Here is a 21,334-nt window from a genome sequence, read left to right as displayed (position 1 = left end):
GTAAACCGCATTCGTATTGACTATTGGCGAGTTAATCTTGGTATCGAGTACGTCCTTCTTATTGTTGTTTTTTCTCCTCGTGTCTCCCGACTCTCTCCTCGCTACCGCCCAAAGGAGGTTGAGGGAACGCCACAAACACGCCATGACATCCTGCTCTTGCTTCGTGCCAGGGGCTTGCATCTCGTTCCACCCTACTTAAAAGGGAGGACTTCATCCCACAAGCGAGACCGGCCGGCCACCGTCGGGGCTTGCAGGCTGTGACCCACGACAGGGCTGGTTCCGGCTGCGGCGCGGACATGGAAGTGACGACGGCAGCCAATACCGAGCGCAGCCCTGAGCCGCCGGCCGCGCGTGCCCAAGAAAACTCAACGGGCGGGAAGCCAGCAAGGGAAAAGCTCGAAGGCTGTCGTTCAGATGGATTGGGCCACTTAATCTAATAGTGTACAGTTCTAGGGGGCACGGCTCGGCTTGGACTGACCGTGCAGGTCCTCTGCTTAGTCCTAGGTCATTCCCTTGTTGGCCTGCTCTCCTTTTAGCATGTGTCACAGAGGCAGGGAGACGTGATTGCAAGGGCGGGACGAAAACTCAAGAACCTAGTGTGAGGGAGAGGGACACGTGGTATGCTTTACGCTATAGGGGTCGGCGGCGTCAAGGACTTGGGCGAGCGGACCAGGTTATGCCTTGACTGCAATGTCGGGAGTGAAAATAGTTCAGAGCGGCTGAAGCCAAGAAAAGAGTCGAGGCGCCGCCCTAGTCTTACTCCGACGGCCAATACGGTCGACATGTCAATTTGTCGTGACGCAAATACCAAGCCATTGGTGGTTTTCGTGGAGGAGACTAAGTGTTATTGATACCAGGAGGGCAAGTGGCACGGCCTGCAAAGTGCGGTGAGTCGGGGAAGGGCGCTTCAGGGGAGGAGGCACACAAAAGGAATTGGGCGGACTGCAGGAGACTCGGAAGGGGTTGGATTGGAAAGAGGATGGGTGAATCGCAGAAGGAAAGAATGTGAGTGGCTGCAAACTGGCTCCGAGACTTGAGAAAGCTTGGAACTGGCTGGTCGGAGGGCTCGGCCATTGGCGGCACAGACACAGGGAGTGCCAAGTGTGGTCCCAAGAGTGACCCTTCTCGTTTCATTGGATTCATTCAAATCCATCTCGTCATTGCCCACGCCAGAAGGAAGGACTTCGAACTGCAATTAAGGTGATGGAAACGTTGGAAGCTCGATGGGTTATTCTCTCAGAGGAAAGAGCGGGGACAACTCCAACCGTTGATGGTGGGCCTGATGACCACAGTGTCTGGTCTTGGCACATGATCCAGTTGGGCACTGTATTTTAAGCACTGTCGAGGGCACCACAGGCCCTGTTTTTCTGGACGAGCACTAACGAGCCACTGGAAATGATTTTCATGTATGGTCTGCTGCACTGTGTATCCACCACCGACTGGGTTATTTCCTCATTGGGACAGGGCGATGGTGGGCACGCACGTGTCCTAGCCCAGGCAATGTGCGCTGCGGGCTCTTTGTCTCCCCGCACTGGCCCCGCAAAGTCAGCAGTCAGCCAATGGGACGACCGAAGAACACCAGAGCCTTCGCAGATCCAAGATGTGGGAGGGTTCGAAATTGATGGTTGCAGAGTCACAGTGCGATCGGGCGAGGTTGCAGACAGAATGGAATGAACCCACACTGTCGGAGCACTCCCGCATTGCAGCCATGTCTCGCGTCCTGGAAGCCTCGAGGGAGCCTCAACTCGATTGTTTCTGGTCTGTCGGTTTCGTTTTTGCTAGCTCGGCATTGTTCGGATATCCAAGCCTAGGACTGCCGGCGCATTCCCGACGCCGCTTAGCTTCCCCGGGTTCGAAAGGGAATGATCTCGCTTGCGAAACTTGTCATTCTGGGCTTCTGCGGACACGGCGAGTTCGGCTGCGCGACCTGCCTTAGTGAGGATTATTCATCGGCCCACGCAAGAATGTATTAACTGTTTGTTTGTTAGCGCGGAACACTTTGAGTACCACAAATTCAAGAGGGCAAGAGACAAGGACATCGGAAACAAGAAGGAAGGAGGGATAAAAACAAAAGACATATTTTTCCAGGAAAGATATGGGGTTTTCGATTTATTTCTCTTCTTGATTTTTCTTTCGTCTCACGATCTTGCATTGCAATCTGTAACTATCCTCAGTTTCGTCTGTGTGTCTGATGTTTTTGACTAACAGGACTACCTTAACGTGGCTAACGAACAAGGGTCTCTCGGTGCCGGGGACTGCGCAGGTCCAGTAGCTGCAAAGTTTTGGTTGGACGAGAGCAGGGAAGATCCACCAGACTTCGCATTCTCCCCTCGTTGGCCAGAGACAAGGGTCCCGCGTTTAGCGGGAAGGTTGAATCCCCCCCACAAAGTGGGACTTTTGTCAACCATCGTTGAATCGACACTTTCTCGCTTGGGGGCAACTTCGAAGTCGACTGGGCAGTCAAGTGAGCTGTCAACACCTGGGGAAAAGGGACTGCCAACGCTGGGAAATTTACTCCTGCACAAGCGAGAATTCCTGAGCTGCAGCCAAGCCGCCACGAACCAGAGTGACCATGGCATAATTGCTGCGGAAGCTGGAAATCGACTTTCACAAATGCGGAATGGTGTGCCATGGGGGGGCCGGGGTGAGTCTTGGTGGAGCGGCTTTGTTCCTTTGAGGGTGTGCTGCTCCTGGGAAGTCCTGGCCATGGGCAAATGCACGGGCTCCCTTGGCTTGTCTGGGGGGAGCTGAACCAATGGCAGTGGCCTCCCCCGGGCTGCGGGCTAAACTGCTGATCTCGAAGCCTCTCGCCTACTGTTCCTCCCTTCCGCCCCATATTACCCAGACTCGGGCAAACGACAACCTCTCGCTTCAGATGGTCGAACGACACGGTCCAACCTCGCATCGTCAACCTCCGACAGTCTCGGCGGCAGTGGCATCAAATCTGGCGTGAAGGGCGCCTCCTCTTCCACCATGGCGATTTTCGCCATGGGCTGGCACAAGCCCGACAATGTCGCCGGCTCTTCTGCGCCCGCGATCATCGTCGGCTCGATCGTCGCCACCGGCGGAGTGCTGTTTGGTTATGACACTGGGTAAGCAGCTGGACGAAAAAGGGAGTTTAATTGATTGTGGGATGATTGTGGGATGATTGTGGGAGGATTGTGGGAGGATTGTGGAAGGGTGTCAAGAGGCTGACTCGCCTCTTTTCCGCAGTGCGATCAACGGGATTCTCGCCATGGACCGGTTTAAGGACGACTTCGCGACAGGCTTCTTCGACAAAGATGGACACCCTAGCATGTCACCGAAACAGGTGTCTCTAATCGTTGCGATGCTTAGCGCAGGGACGGCTGTGGGCGCGTTGCTGGCCGCGCCGATAGGGGATCGCTGGGGACGTCGGCTGTCGCTCATCTTCGCCATCGGAGTGTTTTGCATCGGCGCTATATTTCAAGTATGCGCAACCGACGTCGCGCTACTCGTTGTGGGGAGGTGGGTTCATCTCGTGGTCGCCTCGAACCCGGATGGCATCTTTTCTCTAGCACTATGATGTTAACCTTGACAATAGGACGGTGGCGGGCATCGGGGTGGGGATCGTCTCGGTCCTGGTGCCATTGTATCAATCAGAGATGGCGCCGAAATGGATTCGAGGAACACTCGTCTGCGCATATCAGCTCTCCATCACAATAGGATTGCTTGCCGCGGCGATGGTCAACATGTTCACATACCGGATGCACTCGACTGCGGCATACCGTATCCCGATGGGCCTCCAACTCATCTGGGCCGTCATCCTGGCCGGATGCTTATTACTCTTCCCCGAAACGCCCCGATACCTAATCAAACGCGGGCTCAAGGATGCCGCTGCACTCTCACTTAGCCGCCTCCGACGCCTCGATATCACACATCCGGCCCTGATCGAGGAATTGGCGGAAATCCAAGCAAATCACGAATACGAAATGGCGCTGGGGCCAGATACGTACAAAGACATCATTTTCGGCGACCACCATCTCGGTCGCCGAACGCTCACCGGCTGCGGCCTGCAGATGCTGCAGCAACTGACAGGTGTGAATTTCATCATGTATTACGGAACGACCTTCTTCAACGGGGCGGGGGTCGACAACCCATTCACCATCTCCCTCATCATGCAGGTCATTAATATGGTGTCGACATTTCCCGGCTTGTTTGTTGTCGAGTCGTGGGGTCGACGAACGCTCCTCATGGTGGGAGCGCTAGGGATGGCCTTCTGCCAGTTTGCGATCGCTACGTGCGGCGCGATCAGCGGGGACAACAACAAAACCGAACAAAACCAGATCCTCATCATCTTCGTCGCCATATACATATTCTTTTTCGCGGCGTCCTGGGGTCCCGTCGTGTGGGTCGTCACCTCGGAGATCTACCCCCTGAAAGTGCGCGCGAAGTCCATGTCGATCTCGACGGCATCGAACTGGATCCTGAATTTCGGCATCGCGTACGGAACGCCATACTTGGTGGACACCTCGGCCGGGTCGCCTGATCTGGGCTCTCGCGTGTTCTTTGTCTGGGGCACGTTTTGCCTGCTCTCGACATTTTTCGTGTATGCCATGGTGTATGAGACCAGCAAGATCAGTCTGGAGCAGATCGACGAGATGTACGAGCGGATAGATCGTGCGTGGAAGAGCAAGGGCTTCGAGCCGAGCTGGAGCTTCCAACAAATGCGAGACTTCGGCTTTTCGGACAGCGGCATACCCCCGACGGAACCGCAACTCGAGCTCCAGCCGTCGAACGCCAGCACGACGCAGTCGGACACTAGTGGGAGCGCAACGACGAATACGACGAACAACACGACGACGACGAATTCGCAGGACGCCAAGATGTTGTCGCAGCTAGGGAATGTCGATTTAAGTTATTGAGCTTTGAGCATCCCGTCGCTCGCGTCTCTGGCGATGGATGTTGTGGATATCAGCGATGGAGTTTTATATTATGATGGAGTTCATGGGAGGGCGTCAACGGTAGGGAAATTCCTGGGTATCAAACGGCGGGTTCGCCTCCTTTTCTGGGTTATGGGTTTCATATGGGGGGTGTTGTTTTTCTCTCGCTTTTCGCATATTGGGGTATCTATCGACCAGGCAGGAGCTTCATGATTCGTGGTGTTCACTGGACGGTTGGGCACAAACTTGGGAGGGCGAAGTTGGGGCCGTCGAATATTCGCAGGGCCAGGCGCATGGCGTAGGGAGGGAAGGCGGTGGGCTCAATCGATATCTAGCTGAGTTGTGTGCCTACATAAGGTATATTTGGAATGGAAATCTATCCTCGTCATGGCATAGTACCTCAAGTATCTCAGCTCTAGCAATTTTGAAGCTAATGCACCAGCAACATGTGCGTTCCATCGTATCTCTGAAACCCCAGTGCGCTTTCCGGAGCTGTACAACGTTGTTGAGCATCGGGCCGTCTGAGATCCGCTCTTCCCCGAACGGCCAGTTACCTGTTATTCCATCATTTCATCTCGATCTGCATGACGAGTCTCGAATTCGCATCCACCTATTCGCCCGTGTAGCGTGGCCCCCTCCATCCGAACCCGGGCCGTGTGACGGTGCTGCTGCTTTGGTATTACACTTACAATTCATCTGCCGATTGCATGTGTTAGTTTTTTTTCCCTTTTCTGTATCAAGCTATAGCATTCGAGGAGACAAAAACATACATACAATTAACTATTACCCTTGATTCACCCGCGCGCAGCACCATCCTTTGTTTTCTGCCTGTGCAACTCGGCGCAACGAAACACCAACCCCCAAAAGCCGACACAACGGCAACCATCACGACATTAGTGGTAGCGCACGTAAAGAAGAGGTAATTGTGTGCGAAACGCGGTGTCATTGACACACAGCTAGCTAACTAGCTAGTTACCTTACACGGCCGAGAGCACATGCCGACGTGTGGGAGCAGCAGCAGGTGTCCATGATCCTATGGTGGTAGTATCCATGAAACTTGCATCACCGCCAACCAAACTTCCCATCCGAACTCCCCGTCCATCTGCTTCATCGAAGATGGAGGGAAGGCCGTCATACCGGGAGGCGAGGAGTCACTCTCGGTGGAGGGACACGAGCACATGCGAGAGCACAGTTACGGCTATACTCACTCCAGGCCAGACATGTCCTGCGGATTCATTTTCTAGCGGCCATGACACCTCTCCCAGTGTGAGTGGAACACCTGCGACCAGTGGTGGAACTTGTCTAGACACCGGCTCTGGTTTTGTCCCACGGTCTTGAGGAGGATCCCCTTGTCTGTAGGCTCGCTTGCTGACGTCGTCTTGTAGACTCTCCTCCCGGCCTCAACGCCTAACTTTGCGTCCTCTCTCTTTGTCCTGACTGCTGGACTGGAAACAGTCCTAGCTGACACGACAAGCGGGTACGACAAAACGGATCAGCGAGTGCCAGTGCTGCAGGCTGGCGCAGGATCATGCTCTAGGTTATTAGCAGGGTGGCCTTGGCCAGCTTGGATTGAAGACAAGTTTACCGCTGACCAGTCTGGACTACAAGCATATATACTGCTTGGTGTCTTACTATCACTGTTTTTCCTTGGTCTGACGTACGCCGTCCGGAACCACTCCCGGATAACCTTGACTGGCCGCTTGAAAAACCCGTGGCTTATCCTGCCGGCTATGGCATTGTTCGGCTTTACAACGCTTTTCTTGCTCACGGGGCTCCATCTGCATGCGGCTTCGGGACATTATGGTCCATCTGGCCATGTGGGGGGACCTGGGATGCCCGACCAAGTCGCCGAGCATGCTCCCGTTTTCACGCTCCCCGCCTCGGCTGACGTGGGTAAGAACGTCCTGCCCAGTATCCAGGACCCCGAGGCCATCGACCCTCAAACAGTATGCCCCGGTTACAAAGCGTCCAATGTCCAGGATACCGAGAGCGGCTTTACGGCCGACCTTGATCTCGCCGGCTCGGCATGCAATGTCTACGGCAATGACGTTGAGAATCTGGCCCTGTCCGTCGAGTTTCAAAGTGAAGACCGCATTCATGTCGAGATTCGGCCTCGTTACCTCAGTCCCGAGAATGAGACTTGGTTTCTTCTCCCAGAGGAACTCGTCCCTAGACCGTCGACAAAAAAGAGCGACTCTCATCGTTCCAGTGGCCTGGTCGTATCCTGGTCAAATGAGCCGACCTTCTCCTTTGCTGTGAAGCGCGTGGAGAACGGGGATGTCCTCTTCTCGACCGAGGGGAAGGTTCTGGTCTATGAAGACCAATTCATTGAGTTCGTCTCGTCACTTCCGGAGGACTACAATTTGTATGGCCTCGGCGAGGTTCTTCACGGTTTCCGCCTGGGAAACAACTTCACGAGTATGTCTGCTAAGAAATCCGAAAGACCTTGGTTTCTAACCAACTTTAGGAACATTGTTTGCCGCTGATGTGGCTGACACGATCGACGCCAACCTCTATGGAAGCCATCCAATTTATCTAGACACGAGGTACTTCACCGCTGGCCACTCAGGGAAGCTGACCTACGCTGCCAATGCGACAGACAAGACAGCCCAATATCTATCCTACACCCACGGCGTGTTCCTTCGCAACGCCCATACCCAGGAAATCCTCCTACAACCATCTGGCATCACATGGAGGACGCTGGGCGGTAGCGTCGATCTCTACTTCTACAGCGGCCCCAACGCAGAAGACGTGATAAGTTCCTATCAACAGTCAACGGCCGGGCTGCCCGCTATGCAGCAGTACTGGACTCTCGGCTATCACCAGTGCCGCTGGGGGTATGATAGCTGGGCGGCCCTGCAGGAGGTGGTTGACAACTTTGCCAAGTTTGAGATCCCGTTGGAAACCATTTGGTGTAAGTCTTGCTCTCCCAACTTGCGCCGGTGGAAGCATGGCCGAACTGACCTACTCGTAGCCGACATCGATTACATGAAGCAGTATCGCGACTTTGAGAACGACCCCGTGAACTTCAACTACGATGAGGGGGCTGAGTTCCTAACCAAGCTGCACGCTAAAGGCCAGCACTACATCCCCATCGTTGACTCGGCCATCTACGCCCCGAACCCAGAGAACCCCAGCGACGCCTACGCCCCGTATGATCGGGGAATCGAGGCCAAAGCGTTTATCATGAACCCGGATGGTTCTATTTATTATGGGGCAGTATGGCCTGGTTACACCGGTTTGTCCCTCCTGCTTTCTCTTCCCGTGGCCTGGCTAATAGAGCATAGTGTTCCCCGACTGGGTGGGTGCGGTTCTGAACGGCAGCGGCGCCATCGACTGGTGGATCAACGAGCTCTCCAGATGGTCTGAGAAGGTTGCCGTAAGTGTTCTTGGCTCCTCTTGGTTTTACTTCACTAGGCGTAGCAATAAATGCAAAGGCTGGGGCTAACTTGCATAGTTCGATGGGCTGTGGATTGACATGTCAGAAGTAAGAACATTTGGCGAACCCTTAAGAGTCAGGACACCGTTCACTGACCGGCATAGGTTGCCTCGTTTTGCGTTGGTAGCTGTGGCAGCGGAAACTTGACGCTGAACCCAGCCCATCCGCCTTTTCACCTTCCCGGGGAACCTGGAAACCTCATCCTGCAGTACCCCGAGGGCTTCGAACTTACCAACTCATCAGAGGCATTCCCCGCCGCGTCTGCTCTCCGTGAGCAGGAGGCAGCATCTTCCACCACCGCGAGCCCAACCTCCTACCACCGCACCACACCAACTCCCGGGGCAAGGGATATAAACTGGCCACCCTACGTAGTCAACAACTTCCACGGCGACCTAGCCGTTCACGCTATCAGCCCGAACGCAACCCACCACGGCGGCTACGTGCAGTACGACTTCCACAACCTCTTCGGCCACCAAATCCTCAACGCAACCTACCAAGCCCTCCTCCAAATCTCCCCCACCAAACGCCCCTTCATCATCGGCCGCAGCACCTTCGCCGGCTCCGGCAAATGGGCCGGCCACTGGGGCGGCGACAACGAAGCCTCCTGGTCCCACATGGCCTTCAGCATCCCCCAAGCCCTCACCTTCTCCCTCTTCGGCATCCCCATGTTCGGCGTCGACACCTGCGGCTTCGGCGGCAACAGCGTCCTCGAGCTCTGCGCCCGCTGGATGCAGCTCTCCGCCTTCTTCCCCTTCTACCGCAACCACAACATCCTCGGCGCCATCCCGCAAGAACCCTACCTCTGGGCCGACGTCGCGGACGCCGCCCGCGCCGCCATGCGCGTGCGCTACGCCCTCCTCCCGTACCTCTACACCCTGCTCGCGCGCGCCAGCGCCCGCGGCGACGCCGTCATGCGCGCCCTCGCCTGGGAGTTCCCCCGCGAGCCCTGGCTCGCCGCCGCCGACCGCCAGTTCCTGCTCGGGCCGGCGTTGTTGGTCAGTCCCTGCCTCGAGCAGGGCGCGACGACTGTTGGTGTGGTGTTCCCCGGGGTGGGGGCGGGCACGCTCTGGTATGATTGGTACACGGGCGCGGCGGTGGAGGGGGTGGCGCCGGGGCGGAATGTTACGTTGGAGGCGCCGCTGGGGCATATACCGGTGCATGTGCGGGGTGGGAGTGTGGTGCCGGTGCAGGAGCCGGGGATGACGACGGCGCAGAGTAGACGGAAGCCGTGGGGGTTGGTGGTGGCGCTGGATTGGGAGGGGTTGGCGAGGGGGGAGTTGTATTTGGATGATGGGGAGAGCTTGGTGCCGGGGGCGGTTACGTGGGTGCAAGTGAGTTGCCTCGTCTCATCTCCCGTCTTTCTTCCTTCTCTTAGGTGCTAGAATATGATACAGGACTGCAGCTAACATGCTTCCAGTTCACCGCCACGAGCACGTCCATCTCGGCGGACCCCCGGGGTGATTATGTCGACACCAACGCGTTGGGCAACGCCACTGTCATGGGTCTTACCAAGGGCCCTGTGAGGGTGTGGATGAATAGTCATGTGTTGGATCTTGCGAATTGGAACTATGACGAGGAGAAGGCTACACTGTCGCTGCATGGGCTGAATGACCTGTTCCCGCAAGGCGCGTGGGCAGAGCGGTGGGAGATTAAATGGGAGTGAGAAGGGGTTTTGGGTTAAGTTGGTTTATGCAGCGGGTTGGGTTTCCTTTGGGAGTTTGTCTGGTTAAGGGACGGAGGCCATGATAGGCACGAGAAAAGCGTCGGTTATCGCGTGGGTCTCTTGGTATTCTAATGAATGATGACAATATTTTTCAACCAGTGTTCAAGAATCTCGAGTATTTGTGGTTGATTGATATTAGCGCCGTTGTAACGCCGTGTTAAATATGTACAGCTGCTTGTTACTGCGGTGTTTTTTACCCCTGAATGGAGCCTTAACGCCTCCGCCCGGTGCCCCGGGACACATTCTCTAGTCCGAACATCAGTCTACCGTGTATATCTGACCTCTCACCTAGACACTCAGACACCCCGACATTACCTTCCCCTAACATAACCCTCCTAGTCCCGTTTCCGGCCCGCCCCTTGCCTCGCCTCTCCCCAACCCCCATCCTCATCCGAATCCATCCCCCCACTCCCACCGCTCTCCATCAGCCGAATCCCCTGCTCCTTATCCCTATTCCTCGCACGATCCCTCTTGCTCGCCCCAACCCTCCGCGAGGAGGTACCACCAGTCCGCCGCCCCATGACACTCCCGACCCCAATCCGCCGCAGTTGCCTATTCCAGCAGAAGGTCCCCGCAATCATGAGCGCGGCAAATCCAAAGACCAGCGGCAGGGCGACGTACAGCACGTCGTCGTCGGCGCGCGTCGGGGTGTGGCCGGGCTTCTTCTTCTTGGGGGCCTTGGGCTTCCAGCGCAAGTTGACGGTGGGGCCCGAGTGCCACTGCGCGGCCTGGCCGTTGGCGGGCAGCGCGACCAGCCGCAGCGTGATGTTGGCCTGGTCGACCGAGGGCCGCGAGAGCAGCGACCCTTCCGGGTGCCACTGGTAGAAGCCCCAGAGGGCGGAGATGGTCTCGGAGCTGAAGGCCTCGGCGTCTTCGAAGTCGTTGTGCGTGTCGTCGGCGGGGTCGTCCGAGGGGACGGTGATGTTGGTGTAGAAGCCGACGACTTTGACGAGCGTGTTGTTGGGGTCGGGGAAGAAGGTCGTGTCCCAGGTTACTGGAAGCGTGTGGAGGTTAGTGATGAATGCGCGGGGCGGGAACAATCCGGGGCGGCATGGGCTTACCGTAGGGTGTTGCCCCGGGGTAGAAGATGTCGTTGTGCTTGGGGAGGCAGAACGGCTTGAACTCGCCACCGGAGTTGCTACAGGGGGAGAATGCGCTGGCACCCAGCTCGTTGGTGGGCACTGGCTGTGCGGCGCCTGTGTCCGTGGGCGTATCGGCGAGAGCAGCGGCCGCGGCCGGGGCGGTGGTTTCGACCTCTGTCGCTGGTGCTGCTGATGCCGTCCCCAGAAGCATCAGCCATGCGGCGGAAGTGAGTTTGGAAGGGATCATGATGTTGATCGGGTGGTTCGGCACCGCCGTCGATGTTGAAAAGGGTTGTCCTTCTCGTCTTTGGGCAGGCCGTTACGGGAATTGATAAGCCAATTGAGGAAGCAAAACGTGTATGATGATTGCCGGTTCTCAAAAGGGGTAATGATACAAGAGGGAGAAGGAGTGGTCGACCGAAAAGAATCGACTCGGCGGCGTCAAAGCCCGGCTTTGGAGCGGTAATTTTTGGATGCCGAAGCTTCCATGTCGCGCGACCAGGAACCCCCCGCCGCATGTCCGAGCAAGGCGAAAACGTGCTAAAAGCGAGGCCGTGGGGTGCTCCATGCCGCCAAGCCGCAGCGATACTGACAGGGGTTATTAACGCATGACAACTCACTCTTCGAAAAGAACATCAGCATATCCTCCAATAACTATGCCTATGAGCTGGCTTGGTATGGAGATGAGGCAATTGAGTAAGTCGATGTTGATACCGAAAAACAAATCAAACAACTAACGTTTCCATACAGATACGGGCACATCTTAACTTCACTTTCGTTGTTCAATGCCGAGCTATCTCCATATCGATTTACTGTGTGCAACCACTTGCGTAAAGCTCCGTATACTTGACATACAAAGAAGGATTAGACCGTAAGTAAATGCCATTACCCAACAGTACCACTCAACAGTTACAACCCTCAAGACACGGTATTCTTGGCCACAATACCCCTGGCAAAGTCGCCAAAGGTTATGTGCTGTTCCATGTCCACCTTCTCACCGAGGTTCGGCTGGGTGAACACGGCGAGCGTGTTCCGGGCAATCCTGCCCTCGCTCAGCGCCGCCCTCGCGCCCCTCACAAAGTGCGGCACGGCCTTGAACTTGCCGCCCGTGATGCGCTCCAGGGCCTCGCCCGTCTGGAAGGCGATGCAGTCGCGCGGGATCTTGACATGCACCGTCTGGCCGGTGCGTGACTTGATGTACAAGCCGGCGGCCGGGTCGGGCGACGTCTCCAGCTCGGGCAGCGGCACCAGGTGCGGCAGGCCGGGCGATGCCGGCTCGATCTCGGGTGCGGCTACCAACGGGTTCGACTGGGACTCGTCGACAAACATGGCCGAGGTTAGGCCTGTCAGGCAGCCGTGGTCGAGGTGGGTTGCGCACCAGTCGTCCTCGTCCGGGTCGTTGCTGTTGGCGACCGCGTCTGACATGGCCACCGGTGCCGGCTCGTTGGTCGGGTCCTCGGGGAAGTAGTGCAGCAGGCGGGCCTTGGTGGTGGTGGAAGTGCTTACGACGCGCTCCAAGTAGCCGTTAGGGTAGCCGGTGATCTCCTTCTCGGCGAACCTGTCACACGCTTTTGCGACGAGGACGGCTACGTCGATGATCAGGCGACATAAATCCTCAAAGGTCTCCTTGAACCCGGGTAGGGTGGCTTGGCCGGGCCAGATGTTGGGCGAGAGGTACTCGGGGAAGTTTTCCGGGTTGAACTGCTCCGTTGGGACAGCACACGACAGTTCCGAGTCGACGTAGAACGCGCAGTTGGCGTAGAAGGACCCCTTCAGCGTGTCCACCTGGCCGTTTTTGAGTGTCTCCTTACCGAGAGACCAGCCAGTTAGATACTTGGCCTTTTCGTTCTCGAGCTTGTCTGGGCATCGTTAGTGCAGTAGCAGACAGATCTTCCGCTCTCGCGATCCAACACGCACCCAGTTCGGATTTGGGTAAATTCCCTAGGTACGACGAGTACGACAACAAGTGACGCCTTAGCTCGGCGAACTCAGGGGGCACATCCTTTACGACCAAAATTCCCAAAGAGTCTGGGCCGAAGGCTTTGTTGAGCGCCTCCAACGGGACCGTCCCTGGTTTAGGTGAAGCTTGTCAGCGACGACGCCACTTACACAATAACTAACGACCCCCTGCACCCGTTCATAATAGGGGAAGATAGTTACCATTCTTGAGATCCTGCAACGACACAGTTACAGCTTGTGCGATAGGGGCCATGGTATATAGAGTTCCGCTTCGATTTACAGCAATTTTAGCAATGATGGAAGATGAAAGAATTATCCAAGCAACTGCCCAGTCTGGTGATTCTTGTTGCTGCCCCTCAAGATAGTGGGGCGTTTGCCAAGCCTATCGCCTGACCTGCTTAGCCTGGCAAGTGGATGACGATGCTGGTGGACCAAGCGCCGAAACAAAGCGCCAGATAGCTCTTATCGATAATGTCTGGTTGGCGCTCAATTCGGCAATTGAGACACCAGCTCGCGGTCTGGGAGCTCACCACCCAACTCAGTTCACTAAACAATAGATCAACATGGTCAAACCATTGACTTTCAAAGGTGACAAGAAAAAGAAAAGGAAGCGCACCGATGCCGGCGAGGGACCAGGGCAGGCACAGGATGACAACCCAGAGCGACAGCTGAAAGCGCCCAAGGCAGACGATGCTGCCGCCAACGCCGACGCCGGCGAGGATGCCGGCGAGGACGACAGCTGGGTTTCGGCTGATGTTGTGAGCGATATCTCGGGCCCCGTCATGTTTGTCCTCCCGAGCGAGCCGCCAACATCACTGGCTTGCGATGCCACCGGCAAGGTCTTCGCCCTGCCCATCGAGAACATCGTCGACGGCAACCCGTCGAGCGCCGAGCCTCACGACGTGCGTCAGGTTTGGGTCGCCAACCGGATCGTGGGCACTGAGCACTTCCGCATCAAGGGCCATCACGGAAAGCAAGCAGTCCATCCCCTCCCAAACGCCCGACATGCCCTTCCCATACTGACTTGACGTGATCAAGATACCTCTCCTGTGACAAGATCGGCCTCCTCACCGCCGCCTCCGACGCCGTCACCCCGCTCGAGTCTTTCACGCTCCTGCCCACTGCCGACACGCCGGGCACCTTCCAGATCCAAACCCTGCGGGATACCTTCCTCTCCATCCGCGCCCCGCGCTCAGCCAAGCCCAACGCCCCGCCCGAGGTGCGCGGCGACGAAGCCGAAATCACCTTCAACTCGACGCTACGCGTGCGCATGCAGGCGCGCTACAAGCCGCGCCTCAAGGCGTCCAAGGAAGAAAAGGCACGCGAGAAGATCAGCCGGCGCGAGCTGGAGGAGGCGGCGGGGAGGAGGCTAGAGGAGGACGAGGTGAAGAAGTTGAAGCGGGCGAGAAGGGAGGGGACCTACCACGAGGCGCTGTTGGATATCAAGGTTAAGAGCAAGCATGACAAGTTTGGATAAATATGTAAAGATCAGAGGCGAAGATAGAGAGCGACTGGTGTTACGACCAAATATGACGATACCCTTTCCAGATGCTGACCCTGCCAGACCCTCAATACTACATGCCATCAGTCAGCCACCATCACCACCAAACAGTCCGTCCTGAGTAGCATCTGCCTCACACTATCCCACAACCATTCCTCCGGCAAACAAGCAATCAGGGTACCACACCCACCCAGCCGCACAAGGCTCGGCCAGCCCAGCCCAGACAAGGCTGAACGGCCCTCAGCTCCGGCACAATACGAAGCACGTCCCGCAATGGAATCAATCCCACAACGAATCCCACGATCCCGCCGCCCTAGGAACCGCCCCACGAAATGACGAATACCCAAGCATCCCACCCGGCCGTTTGACTCTGCGGCGGCGGCAGCGGCGCCGCGCGGGAATCCAATCCGCCCAGCCTACACCCCCACCCCGGAACTTCCGGTCCAGGCCCAGCCCACACTCGCTCTCGCTTTTCCTTCCTCCCCCCACACACAACACAACACAACACAACGCAACACATCCCCGGCCGGCACGGCAAAGCGCGGCCGCGTTCTAAGAATAGCAGCACAAGAGCCTCCTTCCTACCCACCCACCCACACCCACACTGCGTCGCATGGCATGGCCAGCCTAACCCGGCCCGTGGGCAGCGCTGCTACACTACCCACTTCCCCATAGTTACTCCCGAAAAGCCGGGTAGGTCAGGTAAGTCATGTGTGTAAGCTTCCCGACTTCAACCTTGCGCTAGCCGGCCGGCCAAGGTCTGGCCGGGCCACACGTCAGCAGCGGACCGGTCCCGTCCTTCGTTCAGCCCTACGGGCGCTAGTGAGTGTCTAGATTTTTGTTGTTGGCGTGTTTGTTGTTGCTTAGTATGTTTTGTTGCGTTAAAACGAGGTGGTGGTTCACATGGTGTTTATTGCAGTTGCTTGTGATAGATATCAATGCACGAAAAAACAAAAAACAGACATTGTCGGTTGTTTTTGCAGGTTTGGTTGTATTTCACTTCAGACGCTACTCAGCCACTTCTCATACTATTCTGCGTCTCGCCATCTGTGCAAAGATCCATGATATATCGCAAACGCCAGTCCGAATCGGATCCAAATCGTTCCCGGCCTCGTCAGTCGTCATGCCTGTGACATCGCCCTTTTTGGCCCCTCGCTCAACGCCGGTCCCAATGCCGTTGACGGATATATCCGTGGAAACAGGACAAAAAACGCGCCGATTTAGAAACCCTATTCCAAAAACGAAGAAGAACGGAACATAAACGAAAAAAGAGTAATCGAATAAAAAAAGGGCAACAAAGTAATATGAAAAAGAAAAGAAAGATATGGTACAATCCCTAGTGTATGTAGAATGATAAAATGTGCTCGCCATACTCGGACAAATCTAAATGGTGATAATGTTTCTTCAGTGCTCAACCTTCAGCCTCTTCGCATCTGCGCCCGCCGTCTCAGCTGGCGCATCATGATGTCCTCCATTCCCGCCGATATCTGGGCTCTTGCGCTTTAGCGGGGCCAGATCATCCCTCAAAAACGAGGGTCCGGTTCCGACCACAGGCGTCGACCACGTTAGCGGGCTCAGCGTGTTGTGCTCGTTCCCCTTGATACCCCAGTCCGCATAGAAGCCGTTAGGGCTCGGGAGCAGGCCCTCTCCGAGGAAGCGGGACGGCAAGGCTGAAACGGGCGTATCAATGTTCATGTTGTTGGACTGGTGGGGCGGTGGTCGGGCGAAGGGATTAGGTGGACCCGTGGCACCTGCAGAGAGTAGAGTGGTGGAGGCGGACGGAGAAGGTGGTGGCAGGACGACGCCGGAAGAGTGCGAGTCCGGCCGCCGCGAAGGCTGCGACGTGACGTCTGTTGCTGTCGTCATGGTGCCGTGCGGGGAGACCGACCCGTTCGTGGCGCTGCCGCCGTCCGATTCGTCTGGGATCCGCACCTTCAACTGCGGCCGCGAAATGCTCCCGCCGACGCGCAGGCTATTGGATCGTGATGGCGGCGTAAAGACGGTCTCAGGAATGGTCCCGAGTGATCCGTTCCGCTTGATTTGAGGCTGGAGTTGTGCATTTTGTGCGTTGACGCGGGAAAGGGACGGCGGCGAGTTCGGGTTGCTGCTTCGTGCGGCGCTGCCCGCGTCGATCGATTGGGATCGGCTAGACGACGGCTCCGTCTTCACTTCCGGGTGGTGGAATGCGGCGAGATGCTGCGAGAGGATCGACCGGTTCTCATCAATGGGCGTGAAGATGCTGCCACCCTTGCGAGGCGCCTGCTTTTTAATGTTGGTGTCCAGGAGTAGGGGTTGCCGCGCTCTCTCTACCAGCTCGGGCCTCTGTCTCGGCTCCCCGGATGCAGGCGGCTGCGGTTCTTGGGGCGGGACAAAGATGTGAGGGATCTCTTGTGGTTGGGGCGGCGGTGGTGGTGGAGGTGGCGGCGGCAGATGTTGTTGAGGTTGAGATTGAGGCGGTAGGTGCTGTTGAGGTTGAGGTGGGCTATGCATAGGATGAGCGGGGTGAGCTTGCGGTTGCGGCGGCGGAGACATGTGCTGCGGAGGTAGTTGCGCTGGCGAAGGTTGTGGTGGGGACACGGAATGGCGGGTCCCTTGCGTAGCTTGCTGTTGGGGGTGGTGAGGGAAGGGAGCAGGTCCCGATGTCCTTCGCTGTTCGTCCACGTATGGCTGCATCTGGTGTGGATGCGGCTGTTGCTGGGGGTAGGGAAACGGCTGGTGCGGTTGCGGCAGGCCGTGGCCATGGTTTGGCTGCATGTTGTGGGAATTCTGGGCGTTGTACATGGCCGCCTGTGGCATGTATGCGTACCCGTTCACTGCGCCCGGCTGCGAGCCCGGTGGCCCAACCGGCTGGCCCATGTTCGGCCCCATTCGGCGGATGTCGTTTCGTGACGACGGCCGGGAACCCATCTGGGGCTGCGGGGTGTGGCCTCGGGGCCCGAAGACGCCATTAGAGATCGGGGGTGAGGCTGATGGTGTGTGGTGCCGGATGACGGGAAACGGGGGTTGCGACTGGAACTGAGGTGGAAACATTGGAGCATCCATGCCCTCGCCTTGCGGGGGAGTGCCGTTGTCCTCGTCCTCGTCCTCGTCCTCAATTCCACCGTTGAAATCGGATGGAATCTTGTATTCATTCGGCTCACCATGCTATCGTCGTGATCATGTTAGCTGAGCAAGCGAGATTGGGCTAGGGGAACGGGAGAACATACCAAGGTCCACCGTTGAAGCATCTCCCGCATGTCGCGGGACGAGAACTGATGCAGCTTCTTGTTGTTGCCAAAGATGACAACGGCCACATCGACGGAGCAGAGCACGGAGAGTTCATAAGCCTTCTTAAACAGACCTCCCTTCCTCTTCAGAAAGGTGCTACAGACAAAGCCACACGTTAGCGGTGGTGGTCGACAAAACTATGGGCTAGGGGACAACTCACACAGAGCGGTTCCTCTCATCCTTGATGGGCTTGATATCGATCTTTCTGCGACCCATTGTGACGGTGGTGCCACGGGCGAGAGGCCGGTGGTATCGAAGCGATGTGGTCGAATTCGGCGAATGTCAACTCTGACAATCAGAGGACGATGCGCTAGAGTTCGTCCCAACACCCAATGTCGGACGGTGGCGACGTGCGACGGCAACGTGCTGTCTCAAGAGCAGAGAAACCTCTTCGGATGAGGCTTGGGTCGAGGCGGAGGTTGCTAGCGTGGAAGGGTTTGGTTGATATGGTTACTTCCTACACCTGGCATTCATGGAACGCGACAAAATTGGCGATGGGGCGACTGGCTTCTTTTTGTGCGCTGCGGTCAAAGGGAAAGCGTGTTTCAACGGGCGACGTCAATTCCCTTGTTCGCGACCAGGGTAGCCAAAAGATACTTCCGGTACCTGCGGCGACGGTCGTGCAGCAGTTCGACGTTGAGGCTGGATCTGGTGATGCTAATAATAGATCGCAGAAGTTCAGAGGACAAGAGACATTGAAGGGTGCAGGTGGGCAGGTGGACAGAGGGGCGGGCGGTGGGTGGGAAAAGGCAAGACCCCGGGGGAACCTCAGCATGGGGATCCACTGCAACAGGGGGCAGAAAAGCCGGAAAGCCACGAGTCAGGCTTGGCTAGCCCGCCGACTGGGGTGTCCCAAGGATGGCATGGAGAGGGAGCCGAAGCAGGGATGCGATTGGTCAGCTGCGGACCACCCAAGGGCCTGTTCGAGACGAGAGTTTGCTACACAAAATCGAGTTGCAAAGCTCCCCTTTGATGCCCGGGCCATAGTTTCCATGTCGCGAGGCCCGTGTCCGAAACCTCAAAGAGCTACGACAAAAACGACTCGGCGGCTGTGTCGGTTGAATAATGAACGAGGGGCAAGGCTCTAGCGCAGATGGAAAATGAGGGATTGCGAGAGAAGAAGCAAGACCGTACGTCAACTGGACAACAGTGCGAGTCAAAAGACTAACAGCGAGTGCGATTTCTGTTTGGTTACTGGATTTACTGTAGGAAACTCGCTCGATCGGGGAGGTTCTCGAACTGTAAATCAGGTCAATATACCCGGGTAAGCCTTCCAGATCACCCACGGTCCGGTTGTAAATGCCGGACGGAACGAGTAGGAACGGAAGGGTTCGCGCGCCAACTCCCAATGGTTTGAGTATCGGTCGCTCGGCCTGAACCTTCGCCATAGGGCTCTGTTGATGAACGCTGCAAATGTGCCTGACCATGTTGTCGACGTCGCCGTTGTTGTGGCCAAAGAAGTTACCTGTTCGTACACGTGGGGAGCTGACCAAAGTTTCGATCTGCAGCGGCGCTGCAGCAAAGGGACTTTGCCGCTCCTTGCAGCTTGGGCCAAGAGGACCTCGCGTATACCCCTCCTTCCTATCAAGCCCCAACAAACGCAGATCCGACCGGCGGGACCCATCGTTCCCGATTCCCGGCTAGCAACGTGCCCATCCGGCTGCTCAGCGCCCGGGCACAGAGCCTCAGCGGCGCTGCCTCTCGGCTCTATGACAAGCCGTTCTATGGAGGAAGAGCCGCAGTCTGGCTACATCATCAGCTAGCAAATCTCGACGGGCCTTCAAGCTATTCCCGCCACCTCGACGTTGATTTGCGCTTGTTTGCTTGTGTAGGTTTGCATCTTTCATGGGATGGGCATGGCATGCAAGGCACGCTTCGGCTACGCGTTGCCCGGGTAGTACTTGGTACGAAGTGATGCTGTCCTGTTTCGGGGAATGCAACCCACGAAAATCGAACAGATACGGCAAGCGCTCGCAGGGTCGGAATGCACAGATGCGGGTTCAGAGCCTCGAAAGCCATCGGTCTCAAGCCGTGAAACGAAACATTCCAAATGCAGAATGGCGTCGAGATGGTTCCCGCGGGTTGGTGGTTGCACAACGTCCTTGGCGTTCGTGTCTTTAGGGCTCGAACCGAAGACTGTCAAGGAGGGACAAATGCAAACCACGTCAGGAGCATCGTTGATGCAGGCGATGCATTGTCACCAGCGCGCCTGACCCCGGTTTTCAGATGACTTCTCGGTCGGAATCGCATCGTGTCACCCGAATCCCTGCCGCAGAAAGCCTCTTCCTGCGTGCTGTGGGCGCAGCCTCGGTGGAGTCATCCCAAAAGCTGTTCGGCCGGAGAGTGATTGGGTGGTGGTGTGGTGGGGCCATCGGTCAAGACGCTCACTGATTGGTAAAATGTGCTCGAAATATTAGCCCAGTTAGCGGCTGTAAGCGCCGAAGGGGTTAAATGAGTGCGATTGGGCAAAATGAACAATTTGCCCGCTTGCGATCTCCGGCTCTGCATAAGCGCGGATCTATTTTTAGCTATTTTTTAGCACAATCACCTGCAGCTCCGGGGAGGGACCCTTCAACAACCCTCGTCGCCTTTATCAACAACGTCTGATGTTTGGGTTCATTATTCGTTTTCATTGCGGTGAGGGCCTTGATTCGGGCGCCCTCCAATGCCAATTGAGACCAAGATCCACATGATGCAGCTGCGAATGCATCTCGTCCCTTCCTGTTACCAGTGCCAAGCATCTCATCTCCCTCTCTCGCTCTTTCTCCCTGGCACGCAACGGTCCAAGCTGACCACCCATTCGCTCTTTCCAGCCCATGTTCGCATCCTCCTCTTACGAGCTTGTTTGGAATCAATAGATTCATCGGTGACGGCACCCCTCGACCCAACGGCCCGGATCCCACTTCGCCGTAGTGTCCAGACGGGATCACGGCGGTTAGCCAAAGCACCGTACATGCCATGCAGCGCATAGGTGATAAACATAGTAAAACTAGAGATCTGCTTGATGTGATATTGTCTTTAGTTGACGCTCATCAATATGGAACTCATCAACGATGCATGCATGGAAAACAGGGAGGACCCAGATTCCAACACACTCCAAGGCCAATCAATAGTTCAGGTCGTTTGTCTCTCCCCAGACACCCAAAGTCCGATCTATCACATTATCACGTTCCCTCATCATCTGTGAATAGCAATTCCATACATGCCCCCATCCCCTAACCCCGGCCCAACTGCCGCCAGCTACCACCCACACACCTGCAACTGAAATTGCTTTCCCTCCCGTTCCCAACTTAGACCAGAAAGATGACGACGACTTCCCCAAAGTCCAACCGGGGCAATGCCAAAAGGAGATGGAAGTAAAATCGATCGTCCGGTAGCGAGAGCCGAATCGGGAAACGCAAGCGCCGGTATTTGCATCTAGAATGCCTTCCACACACATCAACCATGCAGCCTCACGGCACA

The 21,334-nt window shown here is 56.6% G+C and overlaps 7 protein-coding genes across 7 annotated transcripts; 3 read left to right on the top strand and 4 right to left on the bottom strand.

The window, feature by feature from the left end:
* Nucleotides 1–1,960: 1,960 nt before the first annotated feature.
* Nucleotides 1,961–3,044, bottom strand: F5144DRAFT_51945 (uncharacterized protein). Its single transcript, XM_066786684.1, has 2 exons — nucleotides 2,081–3,044; nucleotides 1,961–1,966 (listed from the first exon to the last, which is right to left on the bottom strand). Exon 1 carries the CDS (start codon nucleotides 2,903–2,905, stop codon nucleotides 2,225–2,227), a length of 681 nt encoding a protein of 226 aa, XP_066648883.1. The 5' UTR covers nucleotides 2,906–3,044; the 3' UTR covers nucleotides 1,961–1,966; nucleotides 2,081–2,224.
* Nucleotides 2,974–4,883, top strand: F5144DRAFT_589030 (general substrate transporter; the record flags this gene model as incomplete). The annotated part of the gene is made up of 3 exons (XM_066789995.1): nucleotides 2,974–3,092; nucleotides 3,214–3,486; nucleotides 3,563–4,883. The coding sequence occupies 3 exons, from the start codon at nucleotides 2,974–2,976 to the stop codon at nucleotides 4,881–4,883; spliced, it is 1,713 nt and encodes a 570-aa protein (XP_066648882.1).
* Nucleotides 4,884–6,056: 1,173 nt separating this feature from the next.
* Nucleotides 6,057–10,003, top strand: F5144DRAFT_637576 (glycoside hydrolase family 31 protein; the record flags this gene model as incomplete). Its single annotated transcript, XM_066792665.1, has 8 exons — nucleotides 6,057–6,167; nucleotides 6,287–7,319; nucleotides 7,369–7,815; nucleotides 7,876–8,139; nucleotides 8,189–8,280; nucleotides 8,359–8,388; nucleotides 8,445–9,671; nucleotides 9,758–10,003. Coding segments are annotated over 8 exons (3,450 nt in total), but the record flags the coding sequence as incomplete, so codon positions are not given.
* A 160-nt stretch (nucleotides 10,004–10,163) lies between these two features.
* F5144DRAFT_608511 (uncharacterized protein) lies at nucleotides 10,164–11,654 on the bottom strand. The gene is made up of 2 exons (XM_066791593.1): nucleotides 11,125–11,654; nucleotides 10,164–11,057 (listed from the first exon to the last, which is right to left on the bottom strand). The coding sequence occupies exons 1-2, from the start codon at nucleotides 11,390–11,392 to the stop codon at nucleotides 10,399–10,401; spliced, it is 927 nt and encodes a 308-aa protein (XP_066648880.1). The 5' UTR covers nucleotides 11,393–11,654; the 3' UTR covers nucleotides 10,164–10,398.
* Nucleotides 11,655–11,697: 43 nt separating this feature from the next.
* F5144DRAFT_556581 (uncharacterized protein) lies at nucleotides 11,698–13,497 on the bottom strand. Its single transcript, XM_066787987.1, has 4 exons — nucleotides 13,306–13,497; nucleotides 13,063–13,215; nucleotides 11,896–13,004; nucleotides 11,698–11,841 (listed from the first exon to the last, which is right to left on the bottom strand). The coding sequence occupies exons 1-3, from the start codon at nucleotides 13,355–13,357 to the stop codon at nucleotides 12,064–12,066; spliced, it is 1,146 nt and encodes a 381-aa protein (XP_066648879.1). The 5' UTR covers nucleotides 13,358–13,497; the 3' UTR covers nucleotides 11,698–11,841; nucleotides 11,896–12,063.
* Nucleotides 13,498–13,570: 73 nt separating this feature from the next.
* Nucleotides 13,571–14,639, top strand: F5144DRAFT_556576 (FRG1-like family-domain-containing protein). Its single transcript, XM_066787986.1, has 2 exons — nucleotides 13,571–14,077; nucleotides 14,143–14,639. The coding sequence occupies exons 1-2, from the start codon at nucleotides 13,668–13,670 to the stop codon at nucleotides 14,579–14,581; spliced, it is 849 nt and encodes a 282-aa protein (XP_066648878.1). The 5' UTR covers nucleotides 13,571–13,667; the 3' UTR covers nucleotides 14,582–14,639.
* Nucleotides 14,640–16,009: 1,370 nt separating this feature from the next.
* Nucleotides 16,010–18,088, bottom strand: F5144DRAFT_478880 (uncharacterized protein; the record flags this gene model as incomplete). The annotated part of the gene is made up of 3 exons (XM_066785125.1): nucleotides 16,010–17,749; nucleotides 17,812–17,968; nucleotides 18,033–18,088. The coding sequence occupies 3 exons, from the start codon at nucleotides 18,086–18,088 to the stop codon at nucleotides 16,010–16,012; spliced, it is 1,953 nt and encodes a 650-aa protein (XP_066648877.1).
* Between the last annotated feature and the right edge of the window lie 3,246 nt (nucleotides 18,089–21,334).

Source organism: Chaetomium tenue (assembly GCF_020726465.1).
Source record: "Chaetomium tenue strain MPI-SDFR-AT-0079 chromosome Unknown F5144scaffold_1, whole genome shotgun sequence".
Lineage (NCBI taxonomy): Eukaryota > Fungi > Ascomycota > Sordariomycetes > Sordariales > Chaetomiaceae > Chaetomium > Chaetomium tenue.
Note: the sequence above shows the minus strand (reverse complement) of the source record. Positions and strands in the feature narration are given on the sequence as shown.